Source organism: Agelaius tricolor, unplaced genomic scaffold, assembly GCF_023055355.1.
Source record: "Agelaius tricolor isolate 1412-34295 unplaced genomic scaffold, bAgeTri1.0.p SCAF_3, whole genome shotgun sequence".
In the NCBI taxonomy this organism is placed as follows: domain Eukaryota; kingdom Metazoa; phylum Chordata; class Aves; order Passeriformes; family Icteridae; genus Agelaius; species Agelaius tricolor.
This window is the reverse complement of record NW_027269263.1, coordinates 66,618,146-66,636,357: the sequence shown is the minus strand read 5'-3', so window position 1 is coordinate 66,636,357 and position 18,212 is coordinate 66,618,146. Positions and strand designations below refer to the sequence as shown.

Genomic DNA, 18,212 nt, shown 5'->3' with positions numbered 1-18,212 from the left:
ATGGTAAATGTCTTACGTTGCTCTGGGGAGGTCGAACTTGTGGCAGCTCTGGATGTGGAACATGAGGTCTCCTCCATTGAGGTATTCCATCACAAAAAAGAGGTTTTCCTAGGGAAGGAGACAAGGTGAGAATAAATAAAGGGTGCTGAGGAGCAAGGTAAAAGTTTAAATATAAAAAAAAAAAAAAAAAAATCAAACTGCTCAGAAAGCACTCAAAAAGAGGAAGGAAAGTGTTACTGTGAGGGTTTTGGAAAGAAAGCAGCTCCTTTTTTAGATTCCTCATTTCTCCTCTTGGTTCCCTAAGCCCATACTCACACTCCCTGCTCTGATTTCTAAAAACACCATTAGCAAACACTGCAAAGCCACTTCACAACCAGCTGGGGCTTTTTTACCAGCAGAGCTCCAGGCTCACAGGAAGGGGTCGGTGACTTCACAGTGCCTGTACAGCAGAAGGACAGATGGACAAGCCTCTAGTGGAAAAGGCAAAAATCCCTCCCAGCTCTCCTCTGGTCCCCATCCCAGTTCAGTCCCCATCCAGTGGAGTGACTTCAAGCTGGTGTCACCTGCATTCCTGCACAGCTTCTGTGGAGGTACCTGGGTCTGACTTTTTCAAGTCATCAGAGACATCAGCCAGACACAGCAATTTGTTTTAAGCACATGCTTGATTTTAACCCTGAAAGCTGCTCTATGTAACTTGCTGGTGGGGAAAGTAATGAGTTAATCATATTCCTAGATACCCATTGAGCACCTACATGGACGAGTTCTTGTCCCCAGCTGCAAGCATCCATCAGTTGTTCAACCAGGGCAGTGAAAAACTCTACTCCTGGCACATAGAAATTATAGAATCTCTCTATATAAAAAGCAGAACTGATCACTGAGGTTTCTTTTCCAATCCTTGATACAGAATCATGGAATCATTGAATGGTTTGGGTGGAAAGGGACCTTAAAGATCCCTAAAGTTCCAACCCCCTCTAGACCAGCCCACACCTCCCACTGGACCAGGTTGCTCATGTACACGACACTGATCCTCTCACAGCTTCATCAGCCAAAACTCACCACCAGAACCCTGCAGAAGCTGGCATGGATTGATCCTTTCCACACTGAATTGTCTCTACAGAGCAGAAAGGACACCTTTTTTCTGAAGGAAAAGGATCTGCACACTGAGCTATGGTCCCAGCTTAAACTTCTGTTTTGGGAATCTCACCTTTTGTGCAAAAATGCAGGAATAAAACAAAATGGATGTGGTATTTTTTCCCTCAAAAGCCTCTCTCTGTTCTGTGCACACCTGAAGTCAGTCATCTCCAGGCTATGCTATAAAGTTTATGAATATTTTCCTTGTGTTGCCTATTGCCCATTACATTTTTTCTCGGGGGAAAATAAAGTTATTTTCAGTTATATTTTTAACAGTTGAAGGTTTTTATCCATAAGATCTAATGTAAGTATCTCTGGCAGCAAGCCAAGAGCTGGCTATGTTAAAAAACCACAAAAGTGCTTGTTCCTTTCAAACAACAGCTGTCTGCTCTAATTTGTGCAATTTCTTTAGCCAGATCCTCTTAATTACAGCACTCTTATTTAAATGGACTCACTGGAAACCCCACCTGTCATCCAACAAGCTCAAAGCCAGAACTGGCCTCCTGGGGAAAGAATACAAATTCCATCACTAAACCAAATGGGTGCAGGTTTTCAGTGTTTCTTGCATCTGCAGGGGGCTGTGCACATAAATGAGTTTCAGCAAGCAAAAAAGGCCAGAGGAAGGTGGGAAATTTAGTGAAGAGATGTATAAATCTTGGAAGCAACATGAGCTCAGCAGCCCATTCAGGAAAATACTTGAACAGATGCTCTTTGGGAAGGTACACAGGGAGGTGATGGGGTTTAGCCAACAACACACCAGCAACCATGTGTGTCCTGCTGGGACTGAAGAAACCTCATGGGTCTTGAAATGGGCCAGACTCAGCTTTAGTGGGCTGGGAAGGAGAAAACCTCTCAGTTCTCCTGCAAAGTCCACTGATTTTGGCTACATCTGTAACTGTAACCCGAAATCCACGTTTATCCAGCAGAATGAGCAGTCACGCTCTGCTTGTTCATGGAACTTGAGCAACCATCTGATGTATCTGTTTAACTGAACCCAGGGACTCTGACTGGAAACTGGGGACTCTGGCAGCATCCTTGAGGGAAGAAAAGGTGGAGCAACCCCTCAGATTAATTTACATCCACATACACAAACCCTGTTGCTCCTTAAGCTATCGAGCTGGAGAATACAAACTTAGGAATGTTTAGTACTGAAGTTTATGATATATCAGGTGCTATAGAGTGGTACTTAAATCCTGTTGAAAACAGTCAGGATCACTCTGGCTTTCCTGCTCTGGGGCTCAGAAGTTCCCCTTGCTTCTTAAGAAGTGCAGATTCCTGGAACAGCTCGTGGAGGAGAACTGGTTGACATCAGCCCTACGTCATTATGAGTGGTGAGGTGTAACCAAGAAAGGCCAAGTGCAACAACTTGCTGCAGTCAGCTTCCTAGCTCTGGGATCTGCAGAGCCACAGAAAACATTAAATATGGGAAGTGACAAAACCCATTCTTGAAACCACCGAAAAGTCAAGGGAGAGCTGGAGGTCAAAGGGTCGGCGTGGTGCGGGGGACGTTCTTGCACACAGGCTCCAGCTTCACTTCCCCTTGTCCTGGGAAAGGTGGCTGGTGGCTCCTGCCTGCTGCTGGGAGGCTCTGGAGCCTGTCAGCACTTGGAGCAGGCAGGGGGGTTTTATCTGGTTGAAAATGTCCCTGCTCACTGCAGGGCAGCTGGACTAGATGACCTTTAAAAGGTCGTTTCTAACCCAAACCATTCTCTGATTCTCGAGGCTCTGCCATGCCGTTATCCCCTGCAGTGGTCCTGTGTCACAGACATATTTTATGAAAAATCCTTTTGCTAGGATCCTTTCTCCTGAGAAGCTGAGAGGCCTGAAACGAAATGTAAACAATGATTATCTGCTGCTGTGGAATGCAACAGGTGGATCTGGGATTGGTCTCATGTGGTTGTTTTTAGTTAATGGCCAATCACTGTCCGGCTGTCTCAAACTTTCTTCGTCAGTCACAAGATTTTATTATCATTCCATTCCATTCCTTTCCTTTCTAGCTTTCTGATGAAATCCTTTCTTCTATTCTTTTAGTATAGTTTTAATATATCATTTTCTTTTTACATAATATACATCATAAAATAATAAATCAGCCTTCTGAAACATGGAGTCAAGATTCTCGTCTCTTCCCATGTTGGAGTTGCCTGCAAATTCAACAGTCCTGCCTGTGGGTGTTGAGCAAACAAGCAGGAATGTTGTTCCTCAGTGGTGAGACCCACACAGATCTGCAGGAGGCTTGGAAAGGGTGTCCTGCCCCTCTGCCCTGCAGGCAGGTGACAGATAACTTGCTGACCACCTGTGGGAGCATCCCTGGATAGCAAATTCTCAAGCCAAACTTTTGGTCATGGTTCTGGACTCACACAACAGAAAAATTTTGGTCTCATTGCAGACCTCATGACCATTTTTAGCGACCACAGAGCTCAAGGAGGATTGTAAAGGCCCTTCCTGCACTCAGGGATGGACACTGCACCAGGGTAGTTATAAAATCATAGAAATTCTGAGCTGGAAGCGACCAACAAGGATCATCAAAGTCCAACTCCTGGCCCTGCACAGGACACCCCTGAGAATCACACTATGTGTCTGAGAGCATTGTCCAAAGATTTCCTGATGTATTTAACACCAGTTGTCTTAAGAATATCTGTAGGGGCATAGAATATAAGAAAATAAAGACAGTGTAGAAAGCAATCTTACCCCTAAGGAGCTGCAGCCAGGCCAATTATCAAAGATTAGGAACAGGCCTGACTTTAACAGGCCACAGCTGTGACCAGTGAGAAGAAGAGTGCTATAAAAGAGTGGGGTGCCTGGGTGAGAAGGGTACTGGAGTCAGTTGGGTGCTTTGTGAAGGAGAAAGAGTCAGTGCTCTGAGGAGCTGCCCATGAGGAACACCAAGGAGATGTGAAACTTTTTTGATAGGAGGCAACAGAATGGAACCCCTACAATAAGATGACAACAAATATCCATGTATCAGTGTTCCAGATTGCAATGCAAGATGTTTTCTATTGCCATCTCTATGGCAGATTATCTTTTGTCAAGTGGGCAGTTTGCCTTATCTCTCTGAGTGACCCCACTCCTCCCTCAGGAGGGGCTATCTGCTGATAACAGCTATTGAATGTCACTGCATGGCTGATAAGAACTACAGCATCCCATTGGAGATGTGAGCCCAGAGGGAGGAGCCAAGCATTCCTACCTGGATATAATCTGGAGATTCTGGAACACCAGCACAGCTTCTCCACTGGATTGCCCAGAGGAACAGCAGCTGCCTCTCCTTCCACTGGATCTTCAGAGGAAGAGACTGCACCCTTCTACAGGATCCCTGCTCCAGCAGAACCACCCCTGACACTGCAGGAGGGCTGCAGCCACAATTCCAATGGGACTGCTGCCAACACCCTGACCCACAGGGTGCCAGGCTGGGTTCTGACTCTGTCAGTGTTGTTCTAGTGTACTGCACTGTTTATTTTATCCTTTTTTTTTTTTTTTCCTTCCCTATTAAAGAACTGTTATTTCCTGTTCCCATATTTTTTCCTGAGAGCCCCTTAATTTAAAATCTATAGCAATTTGGAGGGGTGGGGAGGGCTTACATTCTCCATTTCAGGAGAGGCTCCTGCCTTCCTTAGCAGACACCTGTCCTTCCAAACCAAGACAATCAGCCATTCCCTACTTCGAGACCATCTCTCAGGGGCTTTCTCCATTGCAGCACTGGGAACAGCACAAACCCTTCTGTGGGAGGGTGAAATGCTTCTCCTGCAGCAGACAGAGCCCTACAACACGAGGCTGTACAACACACAGACATGGCAGCAGTGTCCTGCACAACAAAACACAGCTCCTACACACAAAATAACACTGCTCCCCAGCCCAGCCACTCCTGCCAGGTGCTGAGAGCCTGGATCACTGCAGGAACTCACTTTCCTGCCCTTTCAATCCCTCAGTGCCTGTGCTGAGCTCCTCCCCACAGAGCCACCTGCTCCCTCTGCCTCTCCAGGACACGGCAGGGATGGGGTTAAACCAACCTGCTCCTGCTCTGCTGCACTGCTGGGAGAATGAATAGGCACTATCAGAGCTGCTTTCAACTTTATAAACAATGAGTATAAAGCAGGCAGCATTTAAATTGATCTTTTGAAGGTACATCCTTTAACAGGCTCTTAAAATCCTTTAACCAGCTGGAAGCCCTCCAGAGCACTTTTCTGCAGAGATTTTCAGATTTTTGTTTTCTTTGCATTTTGAAAGTGCTCGCATACATACAAATACACAATTTAACATCATTTACTGAGGAGCAAAAATTCTTCTTCCCAGGTATTCCAGGAGGATGAATGTCAGAATAATTAATGCTTCAGGACAGTGTGGCTTTACCTGTGTTTAGATTAGTTAACCTAACAAATGTCTCCACGTGGAGAAGGCTCCAGGTCAAGTGACTTAATCCTCCTGCATTCCCACTGAACTAGGCTGTCCCTGGCCAAGGGAAAGGCTGGGCATGATGCAATTCCTGCAGCTGGCTCTGGTCTCACCTTTTCATACAGCTCAGCACAGTCTGGGTGCTGATCCACACCTTGGATCTGTTTTATTTCATGGGATAGCTGGCACCCAAAAGCCTCTCAAGCCTTTTCCACCACATCACTGAGTGCTGCAATCCCATCAGAGCATCCCATCCAGTGGGAAAGAGGGCCATGCAGTCCTCTGTGTGTCCACTGTCATGAGGAACAGTTAACACAGGGTTACTCCTTCACCTGCACTGGAATTTGCACCAGAGCAATCCAAGCTTTGATTCTGTTCTCAGGTTTAAATACTTTCCCCCCCTCTCTTGTGTAATATCAGCCTATCTTCTGGAGATGGCAGCATTTCTTACAGCTGCCCAGTAATCCAGTCCAGCCTTTTCTCTCAGTGTTTATTCCTTGTTCTAATCCTTGCACTCTCAGCATTCCTGGCTGTTTGAGCTGCTCATTTGGGATGCTCAGCGAGGTGTGCCCATCTGCTTGGTACAAAGCACAGGGATATATTTATACACATAAATAAAACACATTTGCAGAGAGGAAGGTGCAGGCTTGGCTTCCACTTGAGCTCTGAGATCCCAAGACCTTTACTCACACTCAGAGCAGACAGAGCCCATCACTCACTGATAAACTGAGGCACCATCAGCCCAGGTCTTGCAATAGGAAGTGGTTTTCCCTATCAGAGTCCAGCAGAATCTTGGAGAGAGACTGATTTTCTCAAGGCTAGAGAAAGTTTTATGGATTAAAAAAAAAAAAAAAAATCACCAGACCAAAACCAAAACAAAAAGTAGCCAAATCCACGAAAAGTAAATATTTCAGCAGTTGAAAAACAGAAAAAAATTAAATGTTTTTATTTTAGGAAGTAATTTTTTTTCAGGATAAAGTTCAGCTAGACTGCAGATTTTTAGAAATCTCAGGCAAAGCTGAATGCATTTTGGGCTGATTTCCCTCAGGCTGGACAATAGGGAGGCAATGATAATATGTCTGTTGAATATGGCAATCATCTTCTACTTCAAAAACCCCACTGCTGAGCTGTCCTCCTCTTTTCCTGGCCAATGCCTTCCCCCAGTTCACACCACATGGGCTGACATCACCTGGAAATGTCTTACAAAAACTTCATACATTTGATGTTATAATTACAGCTGCTCACACCTCCTCTGGCACAACCTTGCAGGAATCCCAAAGCTCTGCTGAGATGTTGCTATTTCTGCTAAACCACGTTGAAATTTTGGCCAGGATCCAACGAGACCTTGCCAGTTTTCCTGCCTGTTGGTTGCAAGAGGCAAAATCCTCAAAGCTTTCCTGAAATTTCCCATCAGCTGCTTCAAATTTGGCCTCGAATCAGATTTTTTTTCCAAGCTCAAAGTACTCTGAATACTACAGGGATGGACAGATGTTTCCAAGAAAAAGTAGGAGGATGGAGCTGGGGCTGTTCAGGAGGTCCCTGGCACCACCAGGCAGAGGAGCTGAACATCCAAAGGGTGTGAAATGTCCCCATGCCAACCCCATGCTCATTATTCAGGGCAAAGAAATCAGCCCTGCCCCTCAAGAGCCAGTCAGAGAGAGAAGAAAACTAAAATCATGCTTGGAAAAAAAAATAATTTCAGGAATTTAAGTAACCTCTGAGGAGATATTTTAATGAGAAATCTGAAAATACCCATGGAAAACAAAGAATTTTCAAATCAGGATCACACTCCTGGTTTACAATTCTTTTCTCCTTCCTGCCAGTGTAAGAGATTTTTCAGTCAGTATTAAGCACACAAGGGCAACAGAGGATGTGAAAAAGGCTCAGCACCAGAGAAAACATATAATACATATGTAAAGCAGAAAATAAACATTTCTGTAATATTTTCTTTTAAATTGCAGTAACGATTACTTCTCTTTTGGGGTGAGATAATCTTCTCTGTTGCTATTTTGTGCTGCAAGTCAAAATGCCTCAAGATTTAATTTGCATTTAGGTAAAGGGTGCTAATAAAACTTGGTCAATGAAGTAAAGAAACAGAAATAAAAGTGACTTTCAAAAAGGGGAAGCCGATTTTTATGGCAGAAGATCAGTGAAATGCAAAAAAGAATAAAACATAAGTTCTGGGATGCCTAGTCACTCTTTTGGCATTACTGATTTTGGGATTTCACAGAGTTATAAACATGTTTTTCCTCCTCTTTAACATAACAGCATCCCTTTAAATCTAATACAGCAGAATAGCTCTTTGAGTTTATTGTTAAAATTCAGAGTATGTAATTATGACAGCTGAATATCTGGACACAAAGATTACTGCAATAAAATAAAACAGAAAAATTCAAAAAGAGGTTGGACAAAAAGCCCCCAAACACTGTGGGCTTGCATATATTCTCATGCAATAACACAAGAAAAGCGTTCTGAGTTTTGAAAGCATTGACCATTCAGACTCCACTGGAGCAGAGAGGGGCATTAAGTGCCTGGTGCCATCTAAAACCTGTCTGAAGAGCCATCCAGATTTATATAATTGAGCAGCCACTCATTATCTGGGTGGAGGTGAGAAAGAAACTCATCCCAGAGTTCAGGGAGCTGCCAACAGATTAAAGGACTTTTTTCCCCCTCTAGAAACATGTGGACTATTGAGGTCCTTGTTTTGGTGCAGGAATATTCCTGTTTTTACTGTCTTTGCAGAGACATTCAGCACCTGGAGCAGCTCAGGTAAGCCAAAGCATGAGGGATTCAGGAAGGCATTGGCACATGTGGTTCTGTTTGAAACTACTTATCTATCCAGTGAAACTCCAAGAAACGAAAAAATGTCATATTTTCAATATTAAAATCCATAGAGAGACTCTACACAGAGGTGCTGTGGCTTCTGCCCATGGTAGGGGGGGGGTGGGAAATAGGTGATTTTTAAGGTCCCTTCCAACCCAAACCATTCCATGATCCTAAAATGATTGCCATAAAAGACATTCTGACAGCCACAGTGCTTGGAGCCCTGGAGGACCATCCAAGGTTGTCACAGCTCCCAGCTCTGGGTGACTTTCCTGCCCTGGGTGATCCCTGCTGGCTTGCAAAGGTCAGGGGAGGAAATACAGGAGCTGAAAATCAACCAGAGCCCAGAGCAGGCTTGGCCTGGGCAGCCCCATCCCAGCTCCTGTCTCTGTGGAGCCAGGATGGGGAGATCACACAGATCTAAAGAGGCAGTGATGGCTTGGGATGAGATTGGATGGGGACTCTTTCTCCATGACAGGAGGGCAATTCTGTCCTGCTGCCCTGAAGTGTTGAAAAAAAATCATCTGGCTTTTTGAGCCTGGAACACGTGAATTTTTCAGGCACTCATTGCTTTCCCATCCTTCACTTTTTCCCCTTAAACAGTCAGTAAATCCCACCTGGATCCTGACATGACTCCATTTGGCCTCTCCTCTTCTTCCCGTGGTCTCATGAGGGAAGGGGACACTTGCATGCCTGAGCCCAGAGCTGCAGACTGTCCCTGCTGTACCATCCTGAACCTACTGTCACAGACATCTTTTATGAAAAATCCTTTCCTTAGGATTTTTCCTCCTGAGAAGCTGAGAGGCATCAGGAACAAAATGTAACCAATGGTTATCTGCTGCTGTGGAATGCAACAGGTGCATCTGGGATTGGGCTCATGTGGTTGTTTCTAATTAATGGCCAATCACAGCCCAGCAGTCCAGACTGTCTTGGTCAATCACAAGCCTTTGTTATTCATTCCTATTCTATTCTTAGCCAGCCTTCTGATGAAATCCTTTCTTCTATTCTTTTAGTATAGTTTTAATATAATATATATCATAAAATAATAAATCAGCCTTCTGAAACATGGAGTCAGATCCTCATCTCTTCCCTCATCCTAAGACCCCTGTGAACACCACCACAACCTCCAGCTCCCAGACCAGGCTGGAGCACAGACAACATGGTTCTGCTGCTGGCTTCAGTCAGCATCCCTCTGGAGATACAGGCAGCAATCCCTGGAGTAAAAGCTCCCTCACAGAGCTGTGATTGTTGTGAATGTTTTATCTCTTCAGTTAAATCTTGATCTTTGCTTTTGGAGTTGTGGCATTTATATTTTCCTCTGAAAACCAGCCCTCCTCAAGTAGGGAGTTAATTCCTTTCCTTGCCAGGCAAGGATGCCATCCCAGGACACATTATTCCACTGTCAGTCCTCAAGGGGTTAAACATGAATGCCTGGGCTCAGTGTCACATCACCTACAGCAGTTCCCAGATGTTCTCTGTTATAAATTTAACCTGTCTTTAAACAGGTGCCACATCCCCCAGATGACTGGGATGTACCACAGAGGTTGTATTTGTTTCTCCTGACCCTGCAGAAGAACCTCCCAATGGGCAGGTCCTAACCTTACACTGAGCAGGGCCTTGTGCCACCAAATCTGGCACTGAGCAGGGACTGGGAGCATCCAAACAAAACCCTGAGCAAACAGCCATGAGCAAGTGCTGCTCTGAATTTGAGCTAAGAGATATCAACCATCTCTCAGGAATGGTTTGAGTAGGTTGGACGAAGACAAACCCCCAAACTTCCATGGTTTCTTTCTATGCCTTGTGTGTGCTTTGGTGTTAAGGCTATTGGTTGTGGCTCTGGGAAGCTGAGCAGTTGTTGGCATGTAGGACCATGGAAATATGTGGATTACTTAAATGTCACTTCAGTTGTCGGTTTGGAGTCACAAGTGAGATTTCAGGAACTCTGAACTGCAGAACCATCAGTGTCTGCTGCCATTTACCAACATCTGGGGGCAAATAAGTGAATGACAGCAGGTTTATCCTCCAAAACCAGGGTTTCTTGGCTTGGCTTTGATCCAGGCTAGCTGCAGCACCAGGCTCCATGGGCCAAGAGGCTCAGATAACACATCAGTGTGGACACATCCTCACCCTGGCTGTGGCCTTGGCACATCCTTGGCCCAGGGTACCAGATTTTAACAGCAGATTTTACCTCAATGACTCTTGGATGCCATAATCCTCAAATACACCATCCTATCCCCAGAATGATATGGGGAAAATAGATTAAATTCCTGGAGCCATTTACCAAGTGCTTAATCTGAAGATCCCTTCCCTGAGCACCACTTCATGTCCCAAGTAGACCCCAACAGGCTCAAGCCCTTCACCAAGCATCTGTATTTCAGTAAAGCATCCTCAGCCTGTGGAAGAAGGTGGCAGATGCTTGTCTTACCTTGGTCTGGAACGTGCAGAAGACATGAGTGAGGAATGGGTGCTCCCAAGCCAAGGAGAGGACTCTCTTCTCCACCATCGTGCACTCAACGTCATCATCCATCAGCACCACGTCCTTCTTCAGGGCTTTCACAGCAAAATACTGGTCTGTGCTCTTCAGCTCAGCCAGGAACACCTGAAATGGAAACAGCTGCTCAGGAAGAGGGATTATCTCCTCTCAGAACAGCCATGTGAGGCTGGGAGCTGAGCTCCTGGGAATTCACTGGGGTACACCTTAAAAACCTTGATGCTTAAGACCCCATTCTGCCATTAGGGACTTTGAGTTTGCTCCCCACACCCAGAATAGTTTTATGAAGTTGAGCCCTGGAGAAGGATGGGAAGTTCTTGGCAATTACAGAGGAAGGGTCCTACATGCCTGGATGGACAGGACATTCCAGAGAGCCAAACACCTCTGATGACAGAAACCATCCTCATGCAAATGCTCCTGAGATACATTTCCTGTTTTCTGACTTCAAATAATAAAACGCAGAATATTGCTTTGTCAGCATTTGAAATGCAAATACCCTGCACCAGATCTTCAGCAGGTGGAAAAAGATGTCCACCAGTAATTAGACTGGTTTTGTATCAGATGTCTTTCTCTCCTTCCTCTCAGTTTTCAGGTCTGAGCACACAGGCTGGGTCCCCTGTGCTTTTGCAGGAGTTCTTCCCTGGGAATAGGAAAACACCTCCCAGAGGAGTTACAACCTCTGTCTATTTTTATAGGCAGGGAAAATGAAACCCAGAGCAGTAGAGAAGGGTTTTCTAGAGACCACAGAGCAAAGAAGTCTCTCCTGGAAGGCAGTGACAGTCCTGATCTTCACACTAACAGCCTGCTGACCCTGTTTCTATAGACTGAATAAATGTGTAAGATTTATTTAAAGACCTCTTCAAAGAGGTCTTTGAAGTTCTCTGCCAGACACTATTTACTGAGTAAGCTCAGACATGTTTTAGCCCTGACAAAAGTTTTATTTACCCTTTTGGCTACTGCTGCATTTCACTTTGTAGCACCAGACAGAGAGTAGAGCCTCCCTCTGTCTCTGCACTGAATGACAGAAATGCTCACAGTGCTGATGCTGCAGGCACCCTTTTTACCCTCATGTTTGTGCTGGGCACTGCTCTCCTGGGGAATGGATGTGCTGCATTTGTGACCTGTGCTGTGGCTTCCAAGGAGCAGGGAAGCGATGCCAGACCACATCCAGAGAGGGTGGTGGGAGATCTCCTCATGGATCTGCCCCTCAGCCTCCCAGGATCACACAGAGCTGGAGAGGCCCCTCAGGCACTGAGATGTGCACACCCTGTCCCCTCTATGGGGAAGTGAATCTCTCTCCAAGCAAATGAGGGCACCAGGAGCGACACCAGCACAGGAAACTCGTGGGTGAGTTTTTGTTGCAGAAAGGCACAAAATGGCCCATCCTCTCCACACCCACAGTGTGCACTTCAGAGAGATGCAGAAGCCTGCAGAGTCCATGTCAGCATGAGGGTTAGAACAAGGTACAGAATGTGCTTCAATGGAGGCATTCAGGACTTGAATAGATGAGCACCTGAGCAACCTCATCTCATGAGACCTGTTTTGAGGAATGGTTTAGATAAGAAGACCTCCACAGATCCTTTCTTTCCAATAAAAATGTTTCTATATTATATCCACACTCTTGATTTCAGGTTAGTCTGGAATGTTGGTTTGGGGTACTCTGATTTAGCTGTGAGATGCCTCAGCTCTCACATGGCTCCCATGCAAACTGTGGACATGACAAGTGGACACAACACTTTCTAGTGGAAAATTTCCCTGTCCATTGAGTTGGAGCTAGATGGTCTTTAAGGTCCCTTTCAACCCAAACCATTTTATGATTCTATTACTTTCTAGTATGAAAGGCCAACACAGGAAATATTTCACCAGTTGAGGAACTGGCTGCAGAATTGCTCCAGATCATTTAGCAGACAAAAAGCAGCCCTTTGTCAAGTTTCCCCCTTGGAAAGATGTGGGATGGGGGCAATGTGATCCATACTCCTCCTTATTGGCTGTGAAAACACAATGGGGAGTCCCTCTGAAATTGCTTCTCTCAGCTCTGTGCTGGCACTGAGTAACACGAGTCCCCTGCAATGGGGAAGAACAATCCACAATTCACCAGGATTAAAGAACCCACTGAAAACAGGTGGTTCTTGTTTCAAAAGCACAAATTCTTGGCTGCAGCAAAATTTGCTTTGGGCTGCAGCACAGATCAGAGCTGGAAAGAGCAGCTACTGTTCCCAGCTGGGACCTGCTGCTCTGGAGAGCAGAGCTGATCCACACTCAGCTTCCCAGCTCATGCTTCCACCTCCCTGTGAAGAGGGAGAGCACACAGACCTCTCCCACCAGCTCTCTGGGGATATCCTGGATCCATCAACCTGCACAGAAGGGGAAATTGAAACCCTGCCTGGGGCATTCCTGTCCTGTCATGAGAGAGCAACTAATGGGACAGGGAGAAGGACAAGGTGAGGAGAAGATGGAGTTCAGGATTCAGCCATGCCAGGGCAAGGATTCTTTGAAGACTTGGAGATTTAACAACCATTGTGTGGCAGCAGGACCAGGGCAGTGACCTGTACTGGGCACTGGTGAGGCCACACCTCAAATCCTATATTCAGTTCTGGGTCCATCACTACAAGAAAGACACTGAGGGGCTGGAGTGTGTCCAGAGAAGGGAATGAAGCTGGGCAAGGGGCTGGAACACCAGAAGGGGCTGAGGGAGCTGGGAAGGAGCTCAGTCTGGAGCAAAGGAGGCTCAGGGGGGACCTTGTGGCTCTGCCCAACTCCTGACAGGAGGGGACAGCCAGGGAGGGTCAGGCTCTGACCCCAGGGAACAGGGACAGGACAAGAGGAAATGGCCTCAAGTTGTTCCAGGGGAGGTTGAGATGGGATATTAGAAAAAAATTCTTCACTGGAAGAGTGCTCAGGCATTGAAGGGGCTGCCCAAGGAAGTGGTGGAGTCACCATCCCTGAAAATGTTCAAAAAACACGTGGATGTGGCACCTGGGGACACAGTGGTGGACTTGGCAGTGCTGGGTTAGCAGTTGGATGCAAAAACCTTGGGGGTCTTTTCCCACCTGAATGATTCCATTCATTCCAACCAAATGATTCCATTCCATGTTTTTCCCTAAGTGTCCCTTCAAAGCAGATGTTATTCAGTGCCACACAAAGCACTAAATGCAAATGCACACAGTGGTGTCCCAGTGCCAATGCTTACCTTGCCAAAACTGCCCTTCCCCAGCATCTTGTGCAGGACAAAGTCTTCAATGGTCAGTTTTAACTGCACTTGGTGCTCCTGCTGTTCCTGGGACTGTTCTCCCAAGTCTGACTCTATGAGAGATTCTCCCTTCACTGTGCCCTCCACTGGAGTCTCCCAGGAGATGCCCTGTGGCTCTGCAACACACATCAAAGCACTCAAATAAACCCCTGGACAGGAGCAGAAAATCCCCAGAACACTCACAGGTATTCTGCTTAGAGGTTTAAAAGGGTATTTTAGACAAATGGAAGTGTGGTGGCCATCTCTGAGTAGTTGGTCTGCTCCCACACTGCTTTCTCTCCAGAGGAAACTTTACTCCAGAGGAAACTGCATCTTCTTCAGTAGCTTTTTTAAAATTTACAAACTCCTTCATCTTTCTGTTTTATGGCACAAAATCCTTAATTCCTGGCCACTTGTCTTCTCCAGTCCATCTTGCTGCTTGCCATTATGATGCAGTTTCATTTTTCAAGGTCTCTTCAAAACCCTAGGCAAAGCTAGATGAAAAGGTGGGGTGGCATTTTCGTACTGTGCTCCTGCTCTGGATGTGAAGCATTCCAGATCAACCATTCCAGCCAGCCTGGAGTGGAATCACTCTGAGCTTTTTCCAATACTCCACTGACCTGAATTTATAAGAACTTGTAAGAGATTTTGTCCCTCTGGATTTATCCTGTTGCTGTAACTGCTCTAAAACACTGAACACTACTCAGCAAACTGACCCACATATGAAACAGATGTGAAACCACCTGAGGCTTTACTGTTTCACATCAGCACAGTCAGTTCTACTTGCAGAACAGAACACAAATAAACACAGATGGGGACATCATTTATTTCTCCTTGGGGTCCAAAGGGCACAGTCAGTCTCTCATTTACCTCCTAAACATCTGTTCTTGTACCGCAGAGGGCTGTGACACCTAGATCAGCTCCTAGTGAGTGAAGTGGAGGTCTACCAGTGGTTTTCAAAGCTACTGGAATTCAACCTCCACCCAGAAATATGAAATCAGAAAGAAAATTGGCCATGGCGATCAGAAGGATTCCAAATATCCTGTTTAGAGCTTGGCAATAAATTCCCCACTCGTGTCACCTCCAACTCACCAGGTACCAACCAAACAACAACAAAGCTCTGCCCTGTATCACCAGGAGGAATTACCTTTTTTCCCTGATGCTGGTAGGGCCTGAAGTGGTGTCACATCCTTCACAGGAACAGGGAAGCCGATTTCCAGAGGTCCATCCCTGGAGATCTGTTCACTGTCGCGCTGGCAGCGAGCCTGGGGCACAGAAACCAGCAAATTTTTGAGCCAAAATCACGTGCCAAGCTTATGAACAGCACCGTGACTTCTTGAGTGTGACTCACAAAAGCCAAAATCTAGAAGAGCATCTAAAAATGCTTCGACTATTTACCTGCTGAGTGCTCTCTATCATTGCCAGAGCTTCAGCCATCAGTTTCTGGTTCACTCCACAAAGATTTGCTACTTTTGCCTGGCACTTGTGGTGGACGTTCATGCCACATGCTGAAAGAGAGAACACGAGGACAATGAAGGCTGTAAAGGGGTGGGCAGGAGCAGGTGTTGGCCAGGGACAGAGATCAGCCACCTGAAGAGTCCTTGAGATGGTACTCAGGTAGTTTTTTTTGTTCCCTATGGAGAATATTTTAGTATTTTCCTCTGGCCAGGGGTTGCATTTCCACATCCATCAGCCTCTGCAGGTTCAGGCTACTAAAACTACAAGCCATCATCTCAGAGATAAACAGGATCCTCCCACTGCTTTGGGATGATGAAGACAGTGAAATGTCTTGGGTCTGACAGTGGAAATAGAGCTTGCAAGTTCACACTGGGGGTGATTTGGGGGGATGAACAGTGTCACTGTGATGCTCTTTGTCTCTTTGGGAAGCAAATCATCATCCTGATGGATCAACTATCTCTCAGCACATGGACAATTGTCCTCATTCTTGAAGAATGATCCTCCTTGAAGGACAGTCCTGTAGACCACTCCTTCACCCTCCTGGGTGCTGGCAGGACCCAGGACATTGTTCTGGCTGCCCTGGGTGATTCCAGACCCTGGCAGGGGCTCAGAGACCTTGGCACAGAGTCACAGACACCTGTGCCTTCGATTTTAGCCCATGGAAACAATTCCCAACTTTGTGTGAGGAGTTACAAACCACAAGGGTTTGAGTAGAATGATAGTTATTTGTCACAGGGTGAAAAAGTAGAATTTTGGGGATTTAGAATGGGGGTTCAGGAGGCAAGATGGAGGAATCTGGGCATGTCTTCTCCTTCTTCTCCTTCTTCTTGTCCTCCATCTTCTGCTGTGATGGTGACACTTCTGGACTGGTTTAGAGTAGAGCCAGGCTGTCTAACACAGGTGATAGGTATTGGAAAATTATTGTAAATAAAGTACAGGTAGTTCTTAGTATAAAAAGCCAACACCACCCCAAGGGCAGGGACTGTGCCACAACCCAACCTGCTGGACAGACCTCAGCAGGTCAGAGAAAGAATGTCATAGATAAGGGAAAATAAACAACCCTGAAAAGCAGAACCAAGGAATCTCGACTTCTTCTTCAGTCGTGGGGCTGGGAAAAAAGACTTTTAATACCTCAGGGGTCATCTCAACCACAGAAACCCGAGAGGGTGTCACCTCATACTGGTTTTGCAGAGAAGGGCGATAAACGGAGTTTGGATTTTCAGACTGCCACCCTCCAAAGACAACAACCCCTGCCACGCTCAGCTGGTGCCACCCTGGCCGGGGACTCACCGTCACACTTCAGCCCCTGCCGTGCCAGCCCCCAGAGGAGGGTGCCACAGTGCTCACAGAAGGTGGGGCTCTTGTAGTTGTACACTTTGAAGCGGTGGGGCATGTCGATCTTGAACCTCTCCTTGTGGAACTGCAAGACAAAAGCCAGGCTGAAAATCCACTCCTCATTTCCACCTCGGCTCCATGTGGAAAACCAAACGTGTGCCACAGAAGTTGGTTTGTCTACTGCTCTTTTATCCTTGGTGTGACTGCCAAGCAGAAATTGTTTGTCAGGCACACAAATTTTGATACATAGTGACTGCTATTCAGAGGGAATTGGGTTATTTCACCCCTGGCCTTGACCAAAAAACAGCTTGTGCCTCATTAACATTCCCAGCCTCCCCTAATGCTCAGTGGGAAAACATTGGTACTTTTAAAAATCATTCACCACATCCTGCAATGGATGTCTACATTTGTTGTCATGAATCACTCCTTGGAAGAGCCTGTTGTAATTCTTTTAGTATGAAAGGTGATGACAAAGTTGGTTACATCTACCCTGGAGATGTCAGAAGAGAAGGGAGAGCAATCTCATCTATAAAAATTGTAGGAGAACAGGAGCCAGGGTGGGACTGAGAGTAAACAGATGTTGTAGGACACAAAGTGAAGGGAATAGTCCTATCAGGAGTTTAAGATCTGGTTTTGCCTACCAAAAAGAAAATTTTAGAATAAACTGGCATGAGAAAAACAAAGCAAATAACAGCAGAGACATCAGATCTCCCACTGACTGTTTCAGATAACAAAAGCACAGATTTGTTCAGGCACAAATCTGAAAATTCAGCCTCATGTCCAGCCTAACATTGGATAGTGCAGAGTTTTCTCAGTAAATCTCCACCTTGTGTCCATGACTTCCCTCTGAGTTATACTTTATGCATTAGAAAAATGTCAGTTCTGATTCAGCAACTGCTTATTCTGCAGCTGCATTTGAGTAAATCTTAAGTAGGAGGTAATGAAATCACTGGGAACATAAAAAGCAAAGGGCACAGATGAGGTCACAGAGTCCTTAGTAGGTCCTTTTGCTTCATCAGAAGTTGCTTTGCAGTGGTGTAGGAGAGATCTGAATGACACTCAAGACTTTTTAAAGGGAATCATAATAATAAAATAAAATAAAATAAAATAACAAATAATAATAGTAATACAACCTACCATTGTTTCTCTGCTATTGATTGCTGATCCTGTACACTTGGCTATTACTTTATCAATGCACTTCTTATGAATGGCAGCGTTACATTCTGCAACAGCAAGGGTGTCATGGCATTAATAAAGAAATTTCTTAAGAAAAGGTTAAGTAAATAATGACAATAAGAAAACAAAAGAAAGTTTCTTACGTCTGCATTGATAGCCTTGTTTATTCAGACCCCTGAAATG

At 45.6% G+C, this 18,212-nt stretch overlaps 1 protein-coding gene across 1 annotated transcript in view; it reads right to left on the bottom strand.

The window, feature by feature from the left end:
* The window catches only part of PRKCQ (protein kinase C theta), a 55,447-nt gene that overhangs the window by 10,040 nt on the left and 27,195 nt on the right, over positions 1-18,212 (bottom strand). Inside the window, exons 7-14 of the mRNA XM_071424151.1 lie at positions 18,173-18,204; positions 17,991-18,076; positions 16,809-16,938; positions 15,459-15,568; positions 15,208-15,325; positions 14,022-14,197; positions 10,766-10,939; positions 17-108 (exon numbers count right to left, since the gene is read on the bottom strand). Of these exons, the coding sequence (XP_071280252.1) occupies positions 17-108; positions 10,766-10,939; positions 14,022-14,197; positions 15,208-15,325; positions 15,459-15,568; positions 16,809-16,938; positions 17,991-18,076; positions 18,173-18,204 (918 nt within the window). The remainder of the gene's footprint in view (positions 1-16; positions 109-10,765; positions 10,940-14,021; positions 14,198-15,207; positions 15,326-15,458; positions 15,569-16,808; positions 16,939-17,990; positions 18,077-18,172; positions 18,205-18,212) is intronic.